Here is a 26,506-nt window from a genome sequence, read left to right as displayed (position 1 = left end):
TATAGTAGACTAGCTTTATACTTCAGTTTTCCAAACTCTCCCTTGAATATGGGCCCTCAACAAAAACATATCAATCCCTGAGTATGTTTTGTGCCTACTCGAATAATATGAATATTCCTTCTCTCTTGGGTGCTGCCTCCTCCATATATCCATAAATTTCATTTCCTACATTGACTTAACCATAAATTTGGCTACTTTATTCTTTTTGCTTGTCTTTTGTCCAGTTTTACCCAACATTGGATCCAAATTAAGGTTAAAATCCCCTCCTATCAATATATTTCCTTGTGTGTCTGCAATCTTCAAAAAAAATCCTGCATAAACTTTTGATCCTCCTCATTAGGCGCATATATATTGAGCAAATTCCAAAACTCTGAGTATATCTGACTCTTTATCATTGCGAACCTCCCTGCTGGATCTATTATTTCCACCTCTATTTTGATTGGTATATTTTTGTTAACTAATATGTCTGCACCTTTAGCTTTTGAATTATATGATACTACCACTACATGTCCTACCCAGTCTCACTTTAATTTGTTATATTCCACTTCAGTTCGATGCATTTCCTGCACAAATGCTATATCTATTTTTTCCTTCTTCAATAAATTTAGTAGCCTCTTCCTTTTAATTTGGTTATGTATTCCATTAATGTTTATAATCATAGAATTCAACGTGGCCATCTTATATCTTGCTTACACTTCTTTTCCACTTCCTCGCCTCCTTCATCCCCTTTTTTCCCATTTTGATCTCTTAGTTTTCCCTTATTAAACTCAATGTATGACAACACATTTAAAACATAAAATACTCCAACAGTTCCCACACCCAATTATACCTTAACCCCAAATGCTCCCCCCCTCTCTGAGTTGCCCCTTATCCCTTGCCGGACAACCACAACTTCCCTTTCCATTTGGATTGCGATCTTGCTCGCAAGCATCAAGTGATTTTGCAGTAAAGGTTATTCCCTCTCCTCCCCCCCCCCCCCCAGCCCCCCCAGAAAACACTTTTTTTTACACATACAACAAAGCTCTCTTTTTTCCCCCTTGCTTCCTTCCTTCCCTTCTCTTTACCTTCTTTAGTTCTTTACAGCTTTACATATATACACTTTATCACCGTTCTTCATCTCTTCTGTCCTGCAAATGTTCTGCGAATTCTTGTGCTTCCTCTGGATCTGAGAACAGTCTGTTTTGCTCCCCAGGTATAAATATTTTAAGCAGGGCTGGATATCTTAACATGAATTCATAACCTTTTTTCCATAAAATCGTTTTTGCTGTATTAAACTTCTTCCTCCTCTTTAAAAGTTCAAAACTTGTGTCTGGGTAAAAAAATATTTTTTGACCCTTGTATTCCAATGGCTTATTATCTTCTCTAACTTTATTGCTTGCCCATTCCAGTATATTTTCTCTTGTCGTATATCTAAAAAATTTTACTAAGATGGTTCTTGGTTTTTGATGTGCCTGTGGCTTCGGAGCTAGTGCTCTGTGTGCCCTTTCTATTTCCATTTCTTCCTGCTTTCTGTCATTCCCAGGATCTTCGGGATCCATCCTTTTATAAATTCCTTCATGTCTGTGCCTTCTTCACCGTCCTTCAGGCCCACTATTTTTATGTTGTTTCGTCTACTATAATTTTCCAACATATCAATTTTCTGAGATAACAACTCTTGTGTCTCTTTAATTTTTTTGTCACTTTCTGCCAATTTTTCTCTTGTCATTTACTTCCATTTCTACAGCCGTTTCCTGCTCTTCCATATTTTTCCCTATTTCTGTCATGACCAGCTCTAAACTTTGCATTTTATCTTCTGCTTTTTTCATTTTCCTTTTAATTGCACTAAATTCGAATGATAACCATTCTTTTAATGATCTCATTTGTTATTCAAAAAAAGCTTTATCTATATTCTGTCCATCAGTTTTACCTTCCATTTCTCTGTGAAGATCTTGGTCTTCTTCTTCCTCTTCTTCTGTGTCTGTACCTGTGTTTGTGTCTTCTTCTCTTTGTGTCTGTGTCTCTTCTGTTTTTCCTGATGAGCTGCTTCTATCTCTTTGCTGGGCCTCTTGCTGTTAGTCCTCCCCTCCTGGACTGCTTGTCTGTCGGGCCTTCTGCCGTTGATCCTCTTGTCGGTCACCCCTCCGTCATTCTCCCTCGTCTGTTTCCTCACTTCCTCCTCTGCTGCCTTCCTTGTCCTCCAGCTGAGCGCCCTGGTGTCGGGCGTCCCTCAGCTGATCGCACTGTGCCTGCCCTCTCCTCTGCTGAGCCCCCCTCCCATCAGTGTCCTCTTTTTCCTTTGATTGCGCACTCTTGCTTGAAGTCCACTGGTCGGGAGGTCGTGACTCCACAGGGCAGGCACCAGCCTTGGGGATCGGGCGCTCCTCGCCACCACAACTCCCTGTTCCTTCATGCAGGTAAGGCCTTCTTCTTTCTTCTCTGGTGACTTTTCTTTTTTTCCCAGTTGTTTTTACTTTCTCCTTCTTGGGTGCCATCTTCTTTCTCTTCTCTGTAACTTTATTTTCTATTTCTTTGTTGTGCTTTGTCTTTTCCTAACTTCCTTTTTTTCTGGAGAGGGCTGGTTTTCCCATCACGTGACTCCTCTCCGTTGGATCTATTTTTAAAGTCAGAGGGATTAGTGCAAGTGTCAGTATGAGTATCAGTTTAAAATCTTATTGAATGTCTGAACAGACAGCGCTGATTTGGCTGTCCGGTTTCTACAGAATATTCATTTACAGAATATTATTCTTCCAATCACTTCTTTATCCAATGGATACATTGTTCGAGATTCTCTCACTGGAAAATGTCAGTTTCCTGTGCTTGTCTTTCTCTCTGATCAACAATTATTATTGTCCACAGAAAGTGGTGGAGCAACAGAGCAAGGCCTATAGTTCCAAAGTTCTTTTCACTCTTGTGATGGGAAAAGGCTCTGCTGCCCGAAAAGTTATGTGGGAATCCTTTGTGAAAATGATAAATAGATTACCAAAGTTGAAGAGAGTGCTAAAAGAGATACATGAATTGGGTAAGAAGAAAATTGCATGCTGCTGCATTCAAAATGTCCATATTTTATCATAGAGTTACATGGATTTATTACAATACAAAATTTAAATTATTTGAACAGGCACTGATCCAGCGGATTTCATGAAATTAATCCGTGATTTTCCTGAAGTTCCCACTCAACTGAAAGGTAAGTGACAAATTAGATTTTAATTTTTTTTTCAACAATAAGGGAACTGCAAATATGGTCATATTTCATGATCCATTCTGAAATGCTCGTGTGGTTAGTGGGCCCTTTCTTGTATTGGTGCATTCCTGGTAAATTTGCTTCCATGAGCTTCCACAATGCTGTTGAGTCTGAATTCCAAGATTTGAACTTGGATGATGGAATGGCAAAATTCCATATCAGAGAGGTGTGAGACTTTGAGGATAGAGAACCTACAATTGGCACTACTGTTGTGTGCATGGAGCCCTCCCTGAACAGATTTTGGAGAGTTTTTTTGGATTGTAGTTGAGTAATTGCAAAGTAACTTGCAGATTTCGCACACTGCTAGTAATAGAAGGAATTTTTAGGGTGATAGATTAGGTGCTGGTCAAGTGAGTTATTCCATTGTCCATTGTTGAAATTATTTCAGCCAAGCAAGCTCATCTTCTAATACACTATAGACTTAACTGTTCCACCACTTGCACAATAATTCCTGTCAGGAGGTGAGGTGTAGTTTTTAGCCTTCTCTTGTATCCATATTATTTTCATGCCTAGTTCAGCTGGATTTCCCATCACAGCACCCTGTAGGTGCTGTGAAATTCCATAGACTCCGAGCAAGGCCATGAACAGCAAAATTTATGAAAATACCTTGCAATGTCCTACCAAACTCTGAAACCTTTTATAGATCAGGCAGAACCCTGGAATACTGTAACCACCCCCCCAAAAATAGCTGTCTGTGTGCTGAAACGGTGTGAAACCTCGTCTACATCTGAATAGAATCAAACCAGAAAATCTGCAGTTGCTGGGGACTAGTGCAATCCACAAATGTGGTGGAGAGACTTGGCAGGTCACGCAGTGTCAATAGTAGTAAAGGTTAATAGCCATTTCTCCATCCCTTCCCTTACAATGACCTCCCTTCTCTTATACATTTATTAGGGGGTATTTTTTATGACAATGTTCATTTTCATATTCGAAGCAGCATTTGTGCCACGACGGTGCTTGGAATGAAATTTTACAACAATAGAGAATCTAACCACCCACCCTCAGCATTCAGTGGCACAAGTGTTGACAAGTCTCCCACTATTGTCAAAATCTGCGATTTTGAAACTTAACTGACCATATATGTATCAAAAATGAGATATTGAAGCCAATGCGTGCAAAAAAAAGTGAGTCTCACATCTTGAAATTTAAAAATGGTTTTAAAAATCTACAAGTCACTAATCAAGAGAAAGATAGAATGCTTTCAATGGTTTGGATAAGTCCCAATCCAGCAATGCTGAAGAAACCTGCCACCTTTCAGGATTATTGACCTCTTTGAACTTGTATTTGTTTCATTTTCATTGTATCTGGGTTGCAAGAGTGCTTTATTGCATGGGTTGTTTTGACTGCACCCATTGTATCTTCAACCTCTGACACTAGGAAGCACAGAAGACACTACTGACTAAAGATTCAGCTTCAAATTGAACATCATCCTGCCATGAACATGTTAATTTTTCATCATCTCTGGGTCTAAAAATCCCTACGTTATCATATGGGGGGGGGGGGGGGGGTGTGCGGAGGACTTTTAGCAAAGGAACTGCAGCCTTTCAAGGGGATGATGGTTTACGACTGCCTTTTGAAAGACAGTCGGGGATTGCCAATTAAATGCTGCTCTTTACTGCATCCTGAAAATAGATTTTAAAGTAAAAAAAATAGAACTGTGAACCCAGTACATATTGTTGCCTTGCACTGTTTGACTACTGGGTGTGATTGTTCTTAAGTACTCCAACCATTGCCAATTCAAAATTGTCCTACATTATTGCCTGTCTACTCTTTGAAATGTTGTCCTGAATTTTCTGGATAAGCAGTAGCTCTTAATACAAGCCTTCAAAACAAGAAAAAATATTATTTCTCAATCTTGGAACCCAGTTATTTGGCCCCTTTGCCTTCACCAAATCTCTGCTTGATCACACTTAAAAAAAAATTCTAGTTTCCATTCTTCCAAGATTCAGATATTGTGACAATAGAAGAAAATGCAGGAAATAATCATCAGTCAGGCAACAGCTAGAAAGAGAAACCGACTTAACAGTTTGAAGCAAAAATATAACTGGATATTATGAATTATTTATGGTTGTGTGGTTATTTCTTGCAATTCTTACTTCGATTAACATTGTATGCAAACCAAGGCTATTATTAACTCTATTCTCTCCTTAATACCTTAAAATGCCATCTGGTCCCACTGTGTACCTGAAGAATATTGGTCAATCTTTAACTACAACCAAGAATTGCAAGATATTCCACATGAAACCGGAGTCCTGAAATAAGACAAAAATATTTAAATGTTCTTTATCGTTGCTTTCTGATGTGGATACACTTTAGAGGTGAGACCAGTAAAATTCCTGTTGTAAAAAATGGGAAAAGAATAATGAATTGGGGTCGTGGAGAGAGTGGGGGGGGATGGTGGAGGGGAGGGGGGAATTGGCAGAGTTTTGAGCCAACAGAAGGAAAAATTGATAATTCAGAAGGCACAGAATGCCTGAATTAGAGCAGGATGAAGGTCAGTAGGTTTATTGGGTGCTAAAGGAACAAATGATGTATTTCCAAGCAATGAGGCTCGTGATTTTCAATTGATAGTACTGGTACTCCTAAGTGCCTGTTTCCTTCTCCTTAATGAATGCAATTGCAGGAATCGGAGCTTCTGTTTGTCAGCTCATGGTCCACCTGAGTTCTTGCGTTTTCTGAATGGTATACCCTGCCATGACTGTCCATCAGTTACTGTTTAGGATGGTGACAGGATATCCTGGATGGTCAAGCATCTTGAGCTTTATTTTGGAATTGTACTCATCAGGGTTAGTGGACAGTATACTCCAATTACAGTGTCACAGCACAGAAGCAGGTCCTTTGGCCATCACATCCATGTCAATCTTTTTAACCACATACATAATAGTTCTATTTCCCTGCACTTGGTTTGTGTTTTTCCATGCCTTGTATATTTTAAGTACCTGAATAAATGTCTCTAAAATGTTTCTGATTCCAATATCCGTGGTTGCAAGTTGAAGTTGTAATAAAACCATTTTCCCTTAAATCCCCAATCAAACTCCTTTCTCCAGGGTAAGTTTGGATATGGGCTTTGCAAACACAGGCAAACTCAAGCTCATGCAAAATGCTGGGAGAGCAACTGACCAAAAGCTGAGTTGAAGGAACGGAATGTGATTTGAGCATCAAAGGAAGAGCAAAAAATGGATGATATTACAGAGGTGCAAGTAGATGTTCCTTGCTATAGGAAACCTGATGAGAAATCATGTTGGTTGATTATCTTTGCCTTCCAGTGCACTAAGTAATAAAAGAAACATTTAGGTACACAAGATTATGAGGGATCTAGATGGAGGAAATGCAGGCAGGCTTTTTTCACTAAGGTTAGATGAGACAAGAACTAGAAGACATGGGAGAAGGGTGAAAGATGAGATGTTTAAATTGGAACTAGGGTAAACTGCGCAGTAAGTGGTGAAAATGTGGAATGAGTTGCCGGCTGAAGTGGTGAAAGTGGTCTTGATTTTTGAAATTTATGAAAAATGTGAATATGTGCATGGATAGGAAGGATCTGGAGGGTTATGGTCGGGGTGCAGGTTAACAGAACAAGGTAGAATAGTTGTTTAGCATGGACTAGATGGGCTGAAGGGCCTTTTTCCATGCTGTAGTGTTCTATTCTTCTAACCGTAACAGTCAATGGACCACCAGTGGGCAACCTGGCCTTTTTTAGAGATCTCTCTTAATGCACGAGATAACCTGCCCAAATGTCTAAAGCAATAAGATACAAGTACATTCACTGTCTAACTTTCCCGTGACATTGATAGAACTCATTCTTCCAGCTGTTGTCTGAAATATTCACCTGAACATTACTACCAAAAAAAGGATTAAATAATGATCAGGCTGTTTAAAATATCATGAACAAATATACCATTATCATTAGACATCATGTAATCAAGTGAGGATTTGAAAAGTTGTTTCAATTCTTGAGCACTGTCAAAAAAATTGCTATAAACTGATGTTTACTTTTTACACTGCAATTAAGCTGTTAATTTATTTCTTGCAACCATGTTAATGATTAGTGACTTTCTCAATTTAAACTAATATTATGAACTGCTTTATTCTATTGAAGATATTCAAAAGAAACACAAGGAAGAGCTCAGGAAAAAAACTGAAAAACTGAGAATGAAGACAATTCAGGCAAATGAGGCAGTGAAGATATTCCAGCTGGTTGATCGATATGCTCAGCTTACAGTCGTTTCAACCATTCGAGATTTGAAACTTGTAGAACATGAACTATTGGCAAGAGGCCAAGAGCATGAAGTTTGGAGAGAGAAGCATCTACAGAAAGAGCTAGAATTAATCCAAACTGATAAATTGTTCTGCAGCAGTTTTTCCCGGAGTAAATCCAAATTTGGGAGTTCAACTGCTGTGATTGGAGTTCCAGGGATTGGAAAAACAACAATGGTACAAAAGATTGTTCATGACTGGGCCACTGGAAAAATATACCATAAATTCCAATTTGTGTTCTCTTTCAAATTCCGTGATTTGAATGATATTAATTGCAGAGTCAACCTGCAAGAACTGATTCTGGATCAATATCCCTACCTTCAACATCTCCTGAGGGAAATCTGGAAATTTCCAGAAGAAATATTGTTTATATTTGATGGTTTAGATGAATACAACACAAGAATTGATTTTGCAGACAATCGAAGAAACACAGAGCCAAAGTACATGTGCACAGATCCAGAGTGTTGGTGTGCGGTGTCTGACATTGTGTATGGTTTAATACAACGAAAGCTACTCCCAGGATGTTCAGTGTTGGTGACCAGTCGCCCAACTGCATTAAATTTATTGGAAAGGGCTGAGATAGATGTCTGGGCTGAAATCCTGGGATTTGATCATGAAGAGCGGAAGGAATATTTTAACAAGATTTTTGAAGATCAGACAGCGGCAGCAGCTCTTTTCAAGCATGTGGAAGAGAACCAGATTCTGTACACTATGAGCTTCAACCCTTCTTATTGCTGGATCCTTGGTCAAACTCTGGGCCCTTTCTTCATGAAAGGCAAAAAATTGCATCGCATTCCAAAAACCATCACTGAATTATATTCCTGTTATATCTGCAACATCCTGAAAAACCACAGTTTTAAGAAGGAGAGGGATGTAATGCTGAAGATAGGTGAGATGGCCTTTGAAGGAATCTCTGAGAAGAACATTGTGTTTAAAGAAGGAGATTTGATCAAATACAATCTGCAACCTTCCCAGTTCTTGTCTGGGTTTGTGATGGAGCTTTTAGAGAGAGATGATACTACCCAGAGTGTGGTATACACATTCCCACACCTCACAATCCAAGAGTTTGTGGCAGCACTCGCACAATTCCTAACCGCAAGTCCTGAGGATATGAAGAAGCTCTTCGAGAAAGCCCACAGGGAGGAAGATCAGCGATACGAATTACTTCTCAGATTTCTCGCTGGCTTCTCCTCACAATCAAATCAGCTCCTTGAAGAGTTCTTGGGAGAATTTCCTTCAGAAAAGATCATACAAGTTATTGACTGGATAGGTGAAGAAGTTCATAAACAGCTTGTAAACACGAACTCCAAAGCCAGTAAAAGGAACCTCCTGAACTTGTTCCACTATTTGTTCGAGTCTCAGAATCGCCCACTTGTTAAATCCACTGTTGGATTAGTGAAAAAAGTTACATTCAGTGGACTGCAAATGAATCCCATTGACTGTGCTGTCTTGACTAATGTCATTGAGTTATGTGACACAATAAAAGAACTTGACCTGCAAAATTGCTCCATTCAATATGATGGACTCCAGTGGCTGGGACGTGGACTGCATAAATGTGAAGTGTTGAGGTATTTATTTATTTGTCTCAAACTGAAAATTGGGTTGACAGTGTATCAATGTGCAGTTGATTCATAGTATAAACAGCATCAAGCAATTCCGTTAAAAAGGAGAGAAGCTGATTTCACAAAATATAACCCGCATCCAGAGGTCATTTTGTGGTTCCCAAAGGATGAGAGTGCTGAGAATTGCTCCTTGTGAGGGGACGATAAACAGTTATCATTTCAGTAAGATTGATTTAATTGTAATCGATGTGTAAGAGCAGCATTAAGCACCTTTTCACCTTGTGGCATCTTGCATAATTTCCCCTGAAATTTTCTGCAAGTTAATGTGTAAATTGCAGGGTGAATTATGCTAACATCCAATTCATGGAAACATTTCCCATCTCCTCCATAAAATCCAGATTTGAAGAAGCAAATAAGTGAGAAATTTCCTGTACATGGTGAGACTCCTGAGCACCAGGGGAATAAATCCAGTCATCGGGAATAAGATTAGTTTGAAAGACATTTGGAAAGTCAATGAAAGCGTTCAGTGAGAATATTTATTGTTGTGTCCTAGCCACCTAAGAATTCAGATGGATTGACTGAAAGATCCCTTCTCTCTATTCTCCATTCCCTTCTCTAAATTTCTATGTCTCAGTTGCATCTGTTCCCAGGATGAGGCCTTCCATGCCACATCATCAGTGATGCCTGAGAACATGAACTTTCCCTCTACTACCATCAACAGCCCTCATCCACATATCCACCATTACCTTCACATCTCCACTGGCCCCTCTGCCCACATATGCCACAAGGACAGGATTCCCCTTGTCGTCACTTACACCCCACCCCCACCAGTCTTTGTGACCAACATATCCTTCTCCACCTACTACATGATCCCACTACTCGAGAAATATTCCCCTTTCCTCCCCTTGCTCCCTTCATGACTCTCTTGTCCACTTGCCCCTCCCCACAATTCGACCCCTTGACACTTACCCCTGTAACCACAGATGCTCCACTTGTGCCCACATGTTCCCCTTACACCACAATTTGGGGCCCCAAACAGCCCTTCCAGGTGAAATAACATTTCACTTGTGAATCTGCAGAGGTCATCTACTATATCGAGTGCTCCTGTTATGGTCTCCTCCATGTCGGCAGGACTGAGCATAGACTGGGAGATTGCTTTGTTGAGCACATCAGGTGTGACTGCTGCACTAGCGTGGCCACTTATTTCAATTCCCCATTCCGTTCCCTTGCAGACATGTCTGTCCATGTTCTCAGGCATTGCCAGACTGAAACCACCCTCAAAATGGAGGAACAACACCTCGTCTCCCATCTGGGCACTCCCACCCAGATGGCATGAACATCAACTTCAGTTTCCATTTTAAAGCCCCCCCCATTTCTTTCCTGTCGCCTTTCGCCAGTTCTCTCTCTCTCTTTCTCTTCTGTCTCCTTTCACAGAGCCAAAATCAATTCTCACCTCTCCTCTTATCCTATCCAATTAACACCTTTTGTCAGCCTGGATTCCAGTCTTCAGTCTTTATTCTGATGCCTTCCAGTTCTTCGCTTATTCCTTGAAGAAGGACACAGGCCTGAAATGCTGGTAATATATCTTTACGTCCTAAGGACACTGCGAGACTAGCTGAGTTCCTCCAGCATTTCTTTGTGTTTTGACTGAAAGATCTGACAGTAATACCCTGAGGTTAAATATAAAATTACAGAAACTGTAGTAGATCAATTGTTTGATTCAAAATGTTTCTCAATGTGCTTGCAGACTGAGGGACAATAAATTTGGAGATTCAGGAGTGAAACTGCTGTCTGCTGTCCTAAAGGAGCCTAACTGTAAAATACAGCAACTGATGTAAGTAATACTGAGATTTAATGTGCTTGTAATAATTGGGTAAACAATTAATATTAATTGCATAATATGCAGTACATATGTTTGTCAATGCATATGCACCAAAATTCCTACTTGCTACAGCTGTGCAGGTACACAAAAAATGATCAAAGTAAACTTAATTAGAAGAGACAATAAATACAGATGACAGAAATATCCACAGTAATCTCAGTACAAAAAAGCGACTTGCAATCGAGTAAACAGACCATTTGTAGTGTTGGAGCAGTCCATGATTAGTGTAACAAGGAGATCCTCAGAGCTGTTGGAAAGAAATTGTACTTGATCCTTGAGGACCAAGTCTTCGGCCTCCTGTTCATTTTGCCTAAAGGAAGGGTAATAGGGTCACTTGAATTGCCAAACTAGGCTGTGAAGTCATGGACTTTCCACAGTGCACCTATAAAAGTGTGAGAGTATCTGACAACATCCAGGAAAGGTCTTCTGAAATGCGGACTCGCGTTCATTTAAAGGTTCTGACCCTCTCCACCATGTATGCAGACAAATATTAGAGTAATTAATAAGATTATTAGCATACCCTCGGGATTTATATTGATTCTTTCTTTGTGTTCTCTCTTGGTTACTGATCCTTCAGGCTGAATGTTAACAACCTTACAGCTGATTGTACTGGAGATCTCTCCTCTGCTCTCAGTAAAAATCAATCACTGCTGGAACTGGACCTGAGTAATAACAAATTAGAAGATGCAGGGATGAAAAATCTGTCTGTTTTCTTGAAGAACCCAGACAGTAAAATACAATACCTGAGGTGTGTACCTGATTCTGCAAAATTGTTTTGCTATTAACCAGTTATTGGAAAATGCACTTTGTGTATTAGGTAATTATTTTTGTTTCTGTTCATTCCTCTCCCTCATTTTCAGACTGAATGCTAACAGTTTCACAGCTGCTTGCATCAATGATCTTTCCTCTGCCCTCAGTACAAACCAGTCACTGATATCTCTGTATCTGGGGAATAATGAGTTGGGTGATGCTGGGGTGCGACAATTCTTCAAGGATCTGAAGAACATACAGGAATTGGGGTGAGTACCAAATGTATCATTTTGCATCTTCATAATGATTGGCTGTCCAGTACTGAACATTTAGGTTATTGACATATATTAGTATCAAATGTTGATAATTTGTCGGAGTAACAATGTTAGTGGTGCCAATATATAAATTCCACTGATAGTGAATCTTGCTCTCATTTCCCATTTCTCCTTTAATCGTTTTCATGGGTTGTCCTTCCTCCACAATCCTTGACTGACAGTCTGGAAAATAACAATCTCTCTGCTTGCTGCATGAAGGACCTTGCTACCACTATCAGTGAGTACCAGTCACTGAGATCTCTGAACTTAAGTTGTAATAACCTGGGGGATTCAGGGCTGAAAGCACTCTCTGAAGCTCTGAAGAAACCTAACCAAAGGCTAGAGCAATTGCAGTAAGTACCAGTTTGTTAAATCATAATTACAAGTTTGCTAATGCTAAATGTTATTCAATAATTTCATGTTTATTATCACCATCTTTTAATGGACCCTGGGGATTTACACTGAAATATGGTTTTCTTTATTGTCATTTGTGATCCCCAGTCTTTGCTCAGCTAAGCTCACAGCTTCTTGTGCCAGTGATGTTGCATCTGTGCTCAGTATAAGCTGCACACTGAAGGTTTTGGACCTGGGTGGTAATAAACTAGAAGATCACGGCATGAAATTGCTGTGTGAGGCTTTGAAGAACAACTCAAACTCTAAAATACAAACACTACAGTAAGTGCAAGAGTCGTAATAAATTGTTATTCGTGGTAGTGTAAATGAACACTGGTAAATACCTCATTTCCTGTTATTTCTTTCTCTGATCCACAGGTTATGGAAAAATTACCTTCATGATTCATGTGCTGAAGATCTTGTCTCTGGTCTCTCTGGAGTCTGCTCATTGAGGAAGCTGAACCTTTCATCTAACTTCTTTACAGACCAATCTGTTGAAAAATTCCGAACCCTCACAAGGAACTGCAGCAGCTTGAAAATTATTGAGTGAGTGTTTCTGCGAATATCAGTAGATTTACATTTTTTGAGGATAATGTTTTTGTAATTATTGAAATATCAAGGCTGTCCTTTTCTGTATATTCTTTCTTTCAGCCTGGATGATAATAAGTTCAGTTCAGAGGGGCGTGACCGCCTGCTGTCGCTGCGGAACTACAGATCCAGAATGACAGTGATTGTGTGAAAGTTTCCATTTCCAAGCACCAAAGTGATTTTGTTTCCAAATGGGATTTCTATTGCTCCTTGTGGTGTCTTATACTTTTCCGATTTCTTGAGAATGGTGCAAGAAACCATTTTAGTAGATAACCCCCTGCATCCGATGCTCCCGTTGTGGTCTCCTCTACATTGGAGAGACTGGGCCCAGATTGGGAGATCTCTTTGTTAAGCACCTTGGTTCTGTCCACTGCAATAGCCATTGGCCCCTCATTTCAGTTCCCCATCACATTCCTTTGCTGACATGTCTGTCCACTGTCTCATGCACTGCCACACTGAGACTACCCGCAAATTGGAGGAACAATACCTCATCTTCTGACTGGGCACCCTCCAACCAAATGGCATTAATATTGACTTCGCTGGCATTCGTTAAACTACCCTCCCCCACCCCACTTCTTCCCCTGTCACCTTCCCCCAGCTCTGTCTCACTCCTTTCTCCCTGTCTCCTTTCACACAGACATAATCAATCCTTACCTCTCCCCTTATCATATCCAATTAACACCTTTTGTTGGTCTGGATTCCTCTGTCAGCTAGCACTAGATGTTTACAAACTGGGGCTGCTCGGGCCCCATGTATCCTACCCACGTAGCATGCCCCTACAGCCCCTTATGCACTGGACTCTAAATTGCCCAGTCAAACAGCGACCAGGAAATTTAAGGGTGCCTCTAAAAGTGACATGGTGAGTGATATGTCATGCACTCACCATGTCACCGAGGCCCCGCAGGTAAGTGGCTGAGGTAGGGCTGTTGGCACCGGGTCAAGGACGGAGTCAGAACGCTGTCGGGGCCAGGGGAGGAACACTGTCGGAGACGGGGGGGGGGGGGGGTGGAGGGCAAACACCGTTGGGCTAGCAGGGAATGGCATGGGCTGTTGGGAGCAGAGTGGGCCGGCGGGGAACGGGTTGGGGCAGGAGCAATGGCTGTCCTTCTTACCTATAATCCTCCACACTGCTGGAACTGCTCTCATGTTCCAGCAGTGTGAGGGTTTATGGGTAAGGAAGACAACCATTGCACACAAGCACTGATGTCATTTTCTACCAATGCAGCCATGATTGCTTACAAGTTGACCAGCAGCAGCTACTCAGTGTATGTACAGTGGTTGGCCATCCACCTCCAGGTTGGTTTGCCTAGAAATGCAGTTTTTTAAAATTCTACCCATTAATTGGCCTGGCAAATTGGCAGGTTAAACTCGTGTTACAATCCAATTTGTAAATCCCTACTGTCTGTATTTTGAGATGTTTGTTTTTCGCTCATTCTGCTTATTACTTGAAGAGGACTCAGGCCTGAAACTTTGGCAGTACATCTTGGTCTCCTATGGATGCTGAAAGACCAGTTGAGTTCCTCCAGCATTTTGGTGTGTTTTTGCAACAAGGCTTACAACCTGCTGAAGATCAGATCTGCGCCATTCAGTTCAAGCAATTCCGAGACATACAGAAGTGAAGGATCAACCTCTGGAAGGTAATTACCAATGCAAAAAGACAGCTTAATGGATTCTTGGCAGCTGTAACAGTCCTTGCATGCCATCACATCCTATAAACCAAATGAGATAGGATCATCTCTTTGGGACCAATTCAGTGCCTTGTGTGCTCATGTCAAGAGGGGCAATGAGGATATACTTGTAAAGGTTAAAATCTTGTGTTTTTGATTTTTAGTTAATTTTGTGCCTGTCTCTTTAAGAGAACTATTGATTGTGGTGTTACTATAGTGACTATGTTGTAATAGGTCATAATATCTACCCAGGCTAAGTGCTGGTTCTCATTCTACAAGATGTGAAGGAAGTGTGAACACAAGAAAAGTTTCTTTTTCTTTTGTATCTCTATTTCATGCTTTTATCGTTATTCGCCATTATGAAAGTCTTGTTGCGAAGCTATGCAAAATGTTTAATTGTTCTATCAATGAATTAAAACTACATAAAGTAACAGCCTCAGAGTTTGATTTATTGGATTAAAGAGATCTAAATTTGGGATATCGTGGCTCATGCTTTGGAAAATGATACTTTGAAATTAGGATATGAGGAAAGTGCTGTCTACAATACTCTCACAAGCTGCACAGACACTTGTTATTCTGTATTCACAGTTTCTGAGGCTCATGTCAAAAGCATGCATCCCAGACAGTGTATCTCAGCACGTCCTTAAAACCTGCATGGACCAATTGGCTGGTGTGTTTTCAAAAATTTTCAATTTCTCACTGTCTCAATCTGAACTCCCTATCTGCTTCTAAAGGACCCCAATCATACCAGTACTCAAGACGCGTAAGGTGACTTTCCCTTGTGTCTATCAGCTGGGGGCTTTCTTGCCTACCTTAATGAAATTAAGGCAAATCAACTCCTAACTCAGGAAGGAGCTGGACCACTCGAATTTGCCTATTTTCTCTCCAGTTCCACAGTGAATACTATCTTGCTGGATAGTAGATTATCTGGATCACAATAATTTCTACCATTTATGACTTGGATGAAAAAGTAGTTAGTTCGTCAGCTTGAAGTTGAGTCTAAGTTTGGAGGAACTGTGGAGGGCAACCAAAGAATACACAAGAAATTAAATCAGTTATAGATCTGGGCAGAGAAATAGCAGCTGAACTTCAATCTGGACAATGTGACGTGTTACTCTTTGTGAGTTCAAATATAGCAGTAATCTGTATGATTAATGGCAGAACATTGAAAGGATTGATGTAAAGTGGAATCTGCTAGTACACATCACAATCTTCTTCAAAGTAGCCACACAAATAAATAGAAAAAGATGTAGAATAGGTTTGTCTTCATTGGATGAGGCAGTAGAAAGAAATTAATTTATGTTGCATCTACATAAAATTTTCCTGTGACCGAGTATTTAGAGGTGGTTTGGGAGGAATTGTTGGAGCAGTTTGCACACACACATTTTAAAACACAGAATATTTGCAGGATTTTTGCAGAATGCTTTTTGCAAGAGGCAACAAAGTATCGACAACAGCTTGCCTGGGAGAGCATGTGATCTTTGCAGGCAGAGAAGAGTTTTGCTCTCAGAGAGGGAGGGTGGAAAATAGAAAGGAGAGACACAAAAATCAGTTCTTGAAGGACAAGATGACAAACTTTGGAAGGCTGCCTGGTCAACGTAGAAGACTGGCGGTCTAAAAGAAAGAGGATCATCTGGAGAACCCTGAAGGGGGCAAGTTTCGTCAGCAAGACTGATTGAGAAGGAATCAGTTGTGGATGTCCTGGAAAAGGAATCTCTCTGAAAACCAGCAAGAACCCTCCTGAGTGGTAACCATTTGCCTGTTAAGCACCAAACCCTGGTGAATTTTGTTAATGCTAACTTCTATGCACAGTACAAGAATTGCCTGCGACCAGTGAGATTGGACCGTGATCCAAATAACTTTTCTAATCTTATATATACATTGCACACATCTGCGCTTAATATTAGAGGGGGGGGGGGGAATTAAGTAATTACGTTTAGTAAGTAGGTTAAGTAATAAGTTAAAGTTTAATTCTGTTTTCTTGTTCAATTATAATTAAAAACTACTTTTGTTTAAGTAACCCTGTGTTGTGGTGCATTTCTATTACTGCTGGTTTTTGGGGTCCTCTGGACTCTGTAACAGGCCACACTTGAAGCATTGTGTGCAATTTCAGAGGATTGGAAGGTCACAAATGTGGTTCACTGTTTAAGAAAGGTGGAAGACAGAAAAAAGGAAACTATATGCTGATCAGTCTGACGTCGGTGGTTTGACGATATTAGAGTCGATCCTTAAGGATGAGGTGATGAAATACCTAGAGATGCATGACAGGATAGGCCCAAGTCAACATGGTTTTTTAAAGGGTAGATCCTGCCTGACCAACCTATTATTTTTTGAAGATATCTCAAGTAGGATAGACAAAAAAGAGACTGTGGATGTTATCTATTTAGATTTTCAAAAGGCTTTCAATAAGATGCTGCATATGAGGCTGCTAAATAAGATGAGGGCCCATGGAATTACAGGGCAGTTTTTAAACTGGATAGAAACGTGGCTGATAGGCAGCAAGCGAAGGGTTGAAATTAAGGGTTTCCGTTCTGGATGGCTGCCTGTAACTAGTGGTGTTCCACGGGGGTCGGTATTGAGACCGCTGCTGTTTACAATTTATATTAATGATTTGGATTGTGGTATTAATGGTTTTGTTGCCAAATTTGCGGATGACAGCAAGATAGGTGGCAGAGCAGAAAGTGTAGTAGAAACTGTAAAGTTGCAGAAGGATATAGGCAGATTAGGAAACTGGACAAAATTAGTTTCCCTATGACTGACGTGAGGCTATAATTTCTAATATTATCCCTCTTTCCCTTCTTGCACAAAGAGACAACATTGGCTTTCTCCAGTTCTCCGGGAGCTCACACCTGTTTCCAGTGAGGCTTCAAGGATCTTCATCTGAACCTCAGCCATCTTACTTACCTCTTTCATCAACTTGTGATATATCCCATCTGACCCTGGCAATCCCACCTAATGCTTTTCAATAAAAGCACTGCCATTTCATGAACCAATATTTGGGTATCAAAGTGGGGCTGTCCCCAAAAACACCCCTGACTGTGAATAGATTAAAATCCTGGACACCTGGCGTCATAACTGTGTCAGATGCATAGAGGACTGTTATGAGCAGGGGCAACTTGTGTCATTTGAACAACTCAGACATAAGTATGGTTCATAAAACAAGATGTTGCACTGCTACCTTCAGATAAGATCTTTGCTGCAGAACAAATGAGGTCCAACCATGGCCCTGGCAGAATGCAGCGACATAGAGACCATGATTTGAAGGGGGAACACACGGAAGTTCATCTCAACGATGTATTTCCTGCTCCAAGCGGAAGGACCCAAACCAGGCCTTCACAAATCAAGATAGGTGGGAGTCGAACTTAGGTCGTTCCAACACTGCTCATTAATTGCTATTCCAATGTCAGACCAGAATGAGTTCATCAACACATGGTATAGGCTGGTGCAATACAATTTTCTGTGCCAGCTATCTGATACCGGAAAAATTGAACAGATCTAAACCAGAATTATCAGATCAATGGTTTAGATGTGGCATTGAGACAGGAACCTTTGTGCATGCAACCTGGACATGTACCAAGGTGAGGCCCTTTTAGGTGGAGCTAGGTTAAGTCCTAGGAAGAATCATAGGCAAAGAATTCCCGCAAGATCCTGAGTTGTACCTGTTGGGAAATGTAATGGACATAAGACTTACAATGAAGCTGTCCAGATTCTAAATTCAATTCATAATGTTTCCTTTGGCAGTGGCCAGGAAGTGCGTAGCAGTTACCTGGAAATCTGACTCTTGCCTGAGCATTGTGCGCTGGAACACAGAAACACAAACCTGTGTTCCTCTAGAGAAGATCTCTTACAACTTAAGGAAAAAATACAATACTTTCAAAAAAATTTGGCAACCATATTTAAATGTCATGATAACATGACTAGAGGTAGACCGTCATGTCTCACCCTTCCCTGCCTACTCCTCAACTGTTGGGGGGGTGCATGGGGGGGGGGGGGGCCCATCTTATTCCAATCAGGTAAAAGTCCAAAAAAAAATGAAAGCAGCTGGGCTCTGACTGCTATGCAGTGACAAGCCCACAAAATACCAATATATGTTTCACCCTTTAGTCTCCTGTGTAATTATGATCTGTTAAATGTTTAGTGTTGAATATGGGGGTTGGGAAGGAAGGGAGATAAAAGGAGCTTGAACTCTGCAGAAACTATAGAAAATAGATCATTGTAAATTGTAGTCAATGCTGATATCGTCAACATTGACACTGATAATGTTTAACTGAGTCTGAGTTGGGAATATAATAAATAAAATATTCAAAAAAAGCACCTCCATTTCTTTCTTGATCTCAAAATTGCATGACATATTAACATTCCCAACACTATGTTCCCTGATACTCTCCTTGTCTTTCTCCTTGATCAATGCTGATGCAAAGTACTCACATAGCAGCTCACTCACTTCCTCCAATTCCATCTTTGTCTTTTCATGGTCCTGTCCTCCTAATCATCTTGTTTGTTTCTTTGTGTATGTATAAAATGCCTTTGGATTCTCTAATTCAGCTCACTCAAAACTTTTCATGACCTCTCTTAGCCTTCCTTATACCCTCTTCAGCTCTTTCTTGCCATCATGATGTTCCTAGATTCTGATTTTAGCTTTATAAAATTTACAAATGCATCAATCATGACCTTGTTTATTTACAAGATTCCTTACCCTGCCATCCCTGACTTTCCTTATCACTGGAAAATGTCAGTCCTAGGCTCAAATTAATTAGACCTTCAATAATTCCTACGTCAGTTGTAGACTTGTCCAATAACATCCAAATCCAATTTTCTGCCCCTAACTCCTGCCTGATAAGGTAATAAGTAATCCTCCCCCAACATAGAATTTTCACATGAGGTCCAGGCTTATCCTGGCGCAAGGACGGGATTGACTAATGCAGGTACCGGGTGTAGATGTTTCAAAAGGGATAGGAAAGGAGGAAAAATAAGGGGGTGGTATCATTTACAAATCGGGGTAGTATCACAGCTGGAGTAAGGAAGAATGTTGTGCAGGAATTCTCCAGTGAGTATGTAGCCCCTTTCACACTGGCACTTTATTCTAGTAATTAACCACCTAACATGCCAGTGTGAACGTTTGCGAATCAGCACGCAGGTATCAGATCACCCAGGGGATTGTCCGCCGATAGGGTATCATCGTCGATTCATTTTGATTCAGTGTACTGGTTAGCCCAATGTGAAAGGAGGGGGGTTATCCTGGGACAAATTAGAAAATGTTTGAAAACCAATGTTTTAATTGTACTTAATTGGCTTATCATGTGCCCGGATTTATAACTCCAAAGGAAATGGGCTAATGACAATTTTTCTCAAGCAAAATAGTTCAGTAACAATTGGGTCTAGACCAGTGATTCTCAACCTTCCCTTCCCGCTCACATACCACCTTAACCAATCACAAAGCACAAATGACATATGGATTACTTAAAATGGTATGCGAGTGAAAAGAAAAAGGCTAAGAACCACTGGTATAAACCTTATATTCAATTAACTAAATCCTGGTCAATGGATTATGATCTTATATTTAAACAAAATTATTCATGCTTAATGAAAACATAATTAAGCATTATGTACAGCACAGTATGAGCCCTTCAGCCCATGTTATTGCACTGATCAATATAAACCTACCCCAGTAACACAAAATCGTAGCGTGAATAAAACATGCACAAATAAGAGTGTGGGAAATATGTGCACAATTTGAAAAAACATACACCCACAATTGATAAAGGACCATGGGAAAACGGTTGCAGCAATAAAACATATACCCAATTTTCTAGCAAGCATGGGAAAGTTGCAGCGGGGATGAAATACACACACAGACATACAACAAAGTGGATACATGCAGCAATCACAGATAGATATGTCTGTGGGAGACAGAGGGAAGGGAGAAACAGAGAGAGACTGCGGGTAGGCAAGGAATTAACTGCTTTTTGCTTTAAAGCCCCCAAGTCCCAGTGTACCTTAGCATAATGAAAGGGCTGTATGCACAGAGCACTCATGAAGGGGTTTCTGTGCCACACGGAATTCTGGGGGATAGGTCTGCCATCACTTGATGCATCACTCAGGACGTCACTGATGGAGGATAGGTGCCTCTCTGCTCTGGGATGCCCAGTGGTGAGTATGAAAGGTTGCAGAATACTGGTTAATGTTAGTCTAGTGTAAACAGCTTCTTGAGCCAGTTTGTTGAACAGCCAATTTACTGGTTAGCCAATGTGAAAAGGGCTAGTGGGTGGAACTCAGAAACAAGGAAGAGAGCGATCACGACTAAAATAGTCTCTGAGCCACCAAACAATCCTTATGTCTTTGAGGAGTGGCTAAGTAGGTAGGTTTTGGAATAGTGCAAAAATAGCAGGGTTGTTATGGGAGACTTTAACTTCCCAAATATTGCCTAGAACCTCCTGATTGTAAGAGAGATAGGGCAGAATTTGATAGGTGTGTCCAAGCAGAATCCTGACACAGTAGGTGGTCACATTGACGAGTAGAGGGGCCATGTTGGATGCAGTACTGGGTAATGATCTTGGTCAGATGACAGACATTTCTGTGGGGAACATTTCAGCGATAGTGACCACAACTCCTTGAGCTTTAACATAGCTATGGACAAGGATAAAAGCAGACAAAACTATAGAGGGTTTAATTTGGGAAAGGCAAATTACAATGTGATTAGGCAGGAACTGGGGAGAACAAATTGGGCTCACATGTTTTGGGGGGAAAGAAAAGAAGTGGGGGGTGTAGGGACCACTTCCAAGGTATTCTAGATAGATTCATCCCAATGAGATAGAGTCAAAATGGAAGGATAACAAAACCATCATTGACAAGAGTTGAGACAGCTAGTTAAGATGAAGAAAAAAGCAAACAGAAGGTTTAGGAACAAAAGACAGGAAGGACTCATGAGATTAGGAAGGAACAAGAAAGAAGTTAGGAGAGCAAAAAGGGAGCACGAAAAGGCTTTGGCACGGAGTTAAGGAAACCTTTGAGGCAATCTGTGCATATGTGATGAACAGAAATATGACAAGAGTGAAGGTAGGATTGCTTAAGGATAAGGGAGACAGCCTATGCCTGGAGCTTGAAGAGATAGGGGAAGTCCTTGGTCAATGTGAAGTGAGTATTTAATAAAATGTTGTGCTGTAGCACGTTGAGGATATAAAGGAAGAAGTACTGGATCTTTGTAAAAATATTGGGGTGGATAAATCTCCAGGACATGTCGAAATGTACCCCAGGTTAGTACTGGAAGGGATTGTGGGAGCGAAGACAATGGCCTTTGCATCCACCCTGGTCACAGAAGAGGTAGTAGAGGATTGGAGAACAGCAAAAATAGTCCCTTTATGTAACAAAGGTCACAGGGAGAATCTTGGGAATTATAGTCCAGCAAGTCTTAGGTCAGTTGGCAAACTATTGGAGAAGATTCATAGAGACAGAATTTGCGAGCATGTAGAGAACCACAGTCTCCTTGGGAATAGTCAGCATGGCTTGATGAGGGGCAGGTCGTACCTCACAAGCCTAATAGAATTTTTGAGGAAGTAAAAAAAGAAATTGATTAAGGTAAGATGGTAAGTGTGATGTATATGGATTTTAGTGAGACATCTGATAAGGTCCCCCATGTTAGGCTCAATAAGAAAGTCATGAGGCATGGAAACTTGGCTGTGTGGATTCAGAATTGGCTTGCCTGCAGAAAGCAGAGGATAGTAGTAGATGGAACATATTCTGCTTAGAGCTTAGTGGTGCTCTTTGAGATATAAATGACCTGAATGAAGAAGTTGAGGGATTTGTCAGTAAATTTGCAGTTGACACAAAGACTGAGAGTGTTGATGATAGTGTAGAAACTTGTCATGGGTTACAGCAAGGATAGAAAAAGGATGCAGAGTTGGGTGGAGAAGGGAGAGATCGAGTTCAATCTAGATAAGTGTGAATTGATGCATTTTGGAAGGTCTACCTTTAATGGTAGGATTCTTAACAGTGTGGAAGAAAAGAGGGGCCTTGGGATCCAAATCCATATATCTCTGAAGGTTATCTCATGGGTTGATCAGTTAGTTAAGAAGTCTTGGCCTTTTATGATGGCCTTCATTAGTCAATGGATTAAGTTCAAGAGCCAGGAGGGTAATATTGCAGCTCTATAAAACTCTGGTTAGACCACACTTGGAATATTGTGTCCAGTTCTGGTCACCTTATTGCAGGAAAGATGTGGAAGCTTTGGAGAGGATGCAGAGGATATTTACCAGGATGTTGCCTGAATTGGAGAACTGGTCTTATGAGGCAATGTTAACAGAGCTTGGGGTTTTATCTTTGTAGTGAAGAAGGATGACAGGTGACTTAATAGAGGTCTACAACATTATGAGAGACATAGATGGGTGGACAGCAAACACTTTTTTTCCTTAGGGTGACAGTAGCAAATCTCAGAGGACATCTGTTTAAGGTGAGGAGAGAAGTTTTTCCAGAGAGACATCAGAATGTCTTTTTTTACACAGAGATTACGTAGTGCACTCCTTGAATGCATCATTGTCAGGGGGTGGGGTGGTGTAGTCTAGTAAAATAATGGAATTTAAAAGAATTTTAGACAGGCACATGGTTGCAAGCAAAATAGAGGCTTATGTGTGTGAGGCAATGATAGTTTTTATAGTTTAAAAAATATAAGTTGGCAAAACATTGTGGGCTGATGGGCCTGTAAAATTTACAGAAATTTTCCATGTTCTGTGTTCCATTAACCTGTCTCAAACAAAAATCCAAGAATATTGAGCTGCCAGTTCTGACTGCTGCAACCAGTCATAACATCAGAATTTTAAGGGCACGTCCAAACTCTAAGACCACTTGCCATGCCCCTAATGTTCCTTGCATTACAATTTAAAAAATCAGCTCCTCAGTCGCACTGTGTGTAAAGGTTAAAACCTTGTGTTTTTGATTCTTAGTTAATTTTGTGTCTCTCTTTAAGAGAACTATTGTTTGTAGTGTTACCATAGTGACTATGATGTAATATGTCATAATATCTGCCCAAGCTAAGTGCTTGCCTTCTCATTCTACAAGATGCAAATGAAGCACAAGAAATTTCTCTTTGAATTTTTGTATCTCTTTAAGCTTTTGTGTCTCTACATATTTTTATATCTATATATCTTTGTATCTTTATACAGTAAATACTTTGTTAGTCATTGTTATGAAAGTCTTATTGCAAAGCTATGCAAAATATTTATCCATTCTATCAACAAATTAAAACTACATAAAAAGTAACAGCCACAGAGTTTGATTTGTTGTATTAAAGACACAGAAATTTGGGATGTCGCAGCTCACACTTTGGAAGATGATATTCTGAAATTAGGATATATTAGATTAAGGAATGTGTTGTCTATATTTTGATTCAAAGAAAAATTTAATTGTGAACTTTGTTCAAAAGAAAGGCTCGTAAAATTTGTCTAAAAAAAATTAACAATTTGATTTAAAGCCAAGAGACATCCACCCTGTCACAATAGAATATTCCAGGAGTGTTTGAACCTGTCTGTGAATTGTGCAGTTTGAAATTGTGCGTCCTTGAAAAAGATAAGCCACAGTTCTGGTAGCAGGATTGGCAGGAAGACCAGAAGATGTTCTTGTAAACATAAACAACGAGATAAGAAAACTTGTGTGCAAAACCACAGAGACAGTTCAGCCAGTAGCAATTCTCTGAAAGGGACCAAGTAAGATACAAAATTTGTTTACAGTTCCCAGGAGCCAAGAGAAGCTAGGGCAGAAGCCAGGTTGCAGTGTGAAGAAACCAAGATGGCTAAGAAGTGGTCTCGTTGGGCGAAAGACTTCAAGTGAAAAAACCTGGTGACTCTGGGGTAACAGAGATCATTATGGAGGTTCCGCAGTCGGTCGATCTGGGCACTGCCACAAGTCCCACGGGACAAGGCGTCTGGTGGTTCATTAAGTTTCTCTGGCCAGTACAGGAGTACAGGGTGTCAGAGTTAAATGTGAATAATTCTATTCTCCACCACAGTATTTTATCATTTTTGATTTTGCCCCACTGCTGATTGTTGAACATAAACACGACAGCACATTGATCAGTCAGCAAAGTGAATCTCTTACCACCCAGATAATGGTGCCAGTGACACACTGCCTCAACGATGGCTTGGGCCTCTTTTTTGATTCAGGAGAGTCGAATCTCAAGGCCCTCCAGGGTGCATGAAAAAAATTTGACCGGCCTGCCAGCCTAATTGAGGGTGGCTGCCAGGATGAAGTCTGACATATCACTTTCCACCTGAAAAGTGGTGGATTCATCCACAGCTTGCATTGTGGCCTTGGCAATGTCAGACTTGATGCAGTTGAAGGCTGCACTAGCCTCCTCCACCAGATGGATGAAGGTAGATTTGATAAGAGGGTGGGCATTGTCGCATAATCAGGGGCCTACTGAACATGATAGGTGAAAAACCCAAGGCACCACTTCAGGGCATTGAGGCTGTGTGGAAGGGGAAGCTCCAAGAGTGGTCACATGCAGTCTGGGTCTGGCCCAATTATGCCATTCTCCATGATATAACCAAGGATGGCCAGGCGAGTTGTGTGGAATACATACTTGGCCTTGTTATACATCAGATTAAGGTGTTTGGCTGTCTCGAGAAATCTCTGGAGATTAGCATCATAGTCCTGCAGTTCATGGCCACAGATGGTGATGCTATCGAGATATGGGAAAATCACCTGCAACTTGTACTGATCCGCCATATGGTCCATATCCTGCTAGAAGCACGAGACGTCATTCATGATGCCAAAGGGAACCTGCAGGAAGTGCTAGTAGATGGCTTTGAATGACGTATACTGACAGTCCTCTGGATGGATGGGTAGCTGGTGATATGCCAACTTTAGGTCGATGGTCGCAAAGAACCAAAACAGGACAGTTTGGTTGACTATGTCAGTGATTCGCAGAATGAGGTATGCGTCCAATTGAATGTATCTTTTGGTGGTCTGTCTGAAGTAAATGACCATTCTATTCTTTTGACCATTCTATTCTTTTCCCCAATCCACACTACCACTACTTGCACTCTCCAAGGGCTATTGCTAGCTTCAATAATCCCTTCCTTAAGTAAGCACTGTACCTCTCCCCAGATGAAGACCATGTCCCCATGCTATACTGTCTGCTTTTAGTGGTGACAGGTTTGCAGTTGGGGATGAGGTTGGCGAATAGTGACAGAAGGGAGACTGTAAGTGTAGAGAGCCAGCAACTCTTGCATAGTGAGTGGCTTGGTTGGTGGATGTACAGTGGGGGTTGGCTATCAAATTGCTGGTTACAAATGGAGAGGGGTGGATGGGACCCATCAAATGCCATTGTCTCACTTTTAAGATGACAATGAAAGCCCCAACAGTATGGCAGTGCAGAGCTGTGACATTACCATCAGTCTAAAGTTGTTGTATACAGCACCCTGAACTGTTAAAGTCACAATACAGAAACCCCAATAGTCCGCTGTGTATGACTTGGATGCCAAGGAGATCTTCTGGTTCACCTACTGTGAGAGAGAAGCACCACCCTGTGACTGCTCTGCGCTCCCACTATCGAACAAGCAACTTGTCACATGGCCATTTACCTTGATGTCCAACATCTGCCTGACAAGTTGGTGCACATTGTCCTGGTTGAGGGTGATAGAGGCTAGAGTCACTTGTTGCACCTCGCTGCAATAGAAGATGGCATTGACCAAGAGATTTCTTTAGGCAGTCCTTGTACCTCTTCTTTGGTGCACCTCTATCACGGTGGCCAGTGGAGAGCTCGCCATATAACATGATCTTGGGAAGGCGATGGTCCTCCATTCTGGAGACGTGACCCACCCAGCGCAGCTGGATCTTCAGCAGCGTGGACTCGATGCTGTCGACCTCTGCCATCTCGAGTACTT

General features: G+C 41.0%; 1 protein-coding gene across 7 annotated transcripts in view; it reads left to right on the top strand.

Moving 5' to 3' along the window:
- The window catches only part of LOC138764893 (NACHT, LRR and PYD domains-containing protein 3-like), a 56,706-nt gene extending 41,645 nt beyond the window's left edge, over positions 1-15,061 (top strand). For 2 of the 7 annotated variants that reach the window (XM_069941316.1, XM_069941317.1), the window contains 10 exons: positions 2,836-2,998; positions 3,098-3,163; positions 7,317-9,042; positions 10,784-10,870; positions 11,496-11,666; positions 11,779-11,937; positions 12,165-12,335; positions 12,484-12,657; positions 12,754-12,921; positions 13,027-15,061. In XM_069941316.1, the coding sequence (XP_069797417.1) occupies positions 2,836-2,998; positions 3,098-3,163; positions 7,317-9,042; positions 10,784-10,870; positions 11,496-11,666; positions 11,779-11,937; positions 12,165-12,335; positions 12,484-12,657; positions 12,754-12,921; positions 13,027-13,114 (2,973 nt within the window). In that variant the 3' untranslated portion in view covers positions 13,115-15,061. Of the gene's footprint in view, positions 1-2,835; positions 2,999-3,097; positions 3,164-5,433; positions 5,539-7,316; positions 9,043-10,783; positions 10,871-11,495; positions 11,667-11,778; positions 11,938-12,164; positions 12,336-12,483; positions 12,658-12,753; positions 12,922-12,995 lie in introns of those variants that run through there. The other 5 variants (XM_069941319.1, XM_069941318.1, XM_069941320.1 and 2 more) reach the window with 5 other exon arrangements.
- The last annotated feature ends 11,445 nt before the right edge of the window (positions 15,062-26,506 follow it).

The sequence above is a fragment of the Narcine bancroftii genome, chromosome 5 (genome assembly GCF_036971445.1).
Source record: "Narcine bancroftii isolate sNarBan1 chromosome 5, sNarBan1.hap1, whole genome shotgun sequence".
NCBI lineage: Eukaryota > Metazoa > Chordata > Chondrichthyes > Torpediniformes > Narcinidae > Narcine > Narcine bancroftii.
The sequence above is the reverse complement of the archived record's forward strand: the minus strand, read 5'-3'. Positions and strand labels throughout refer to the sequence as shown.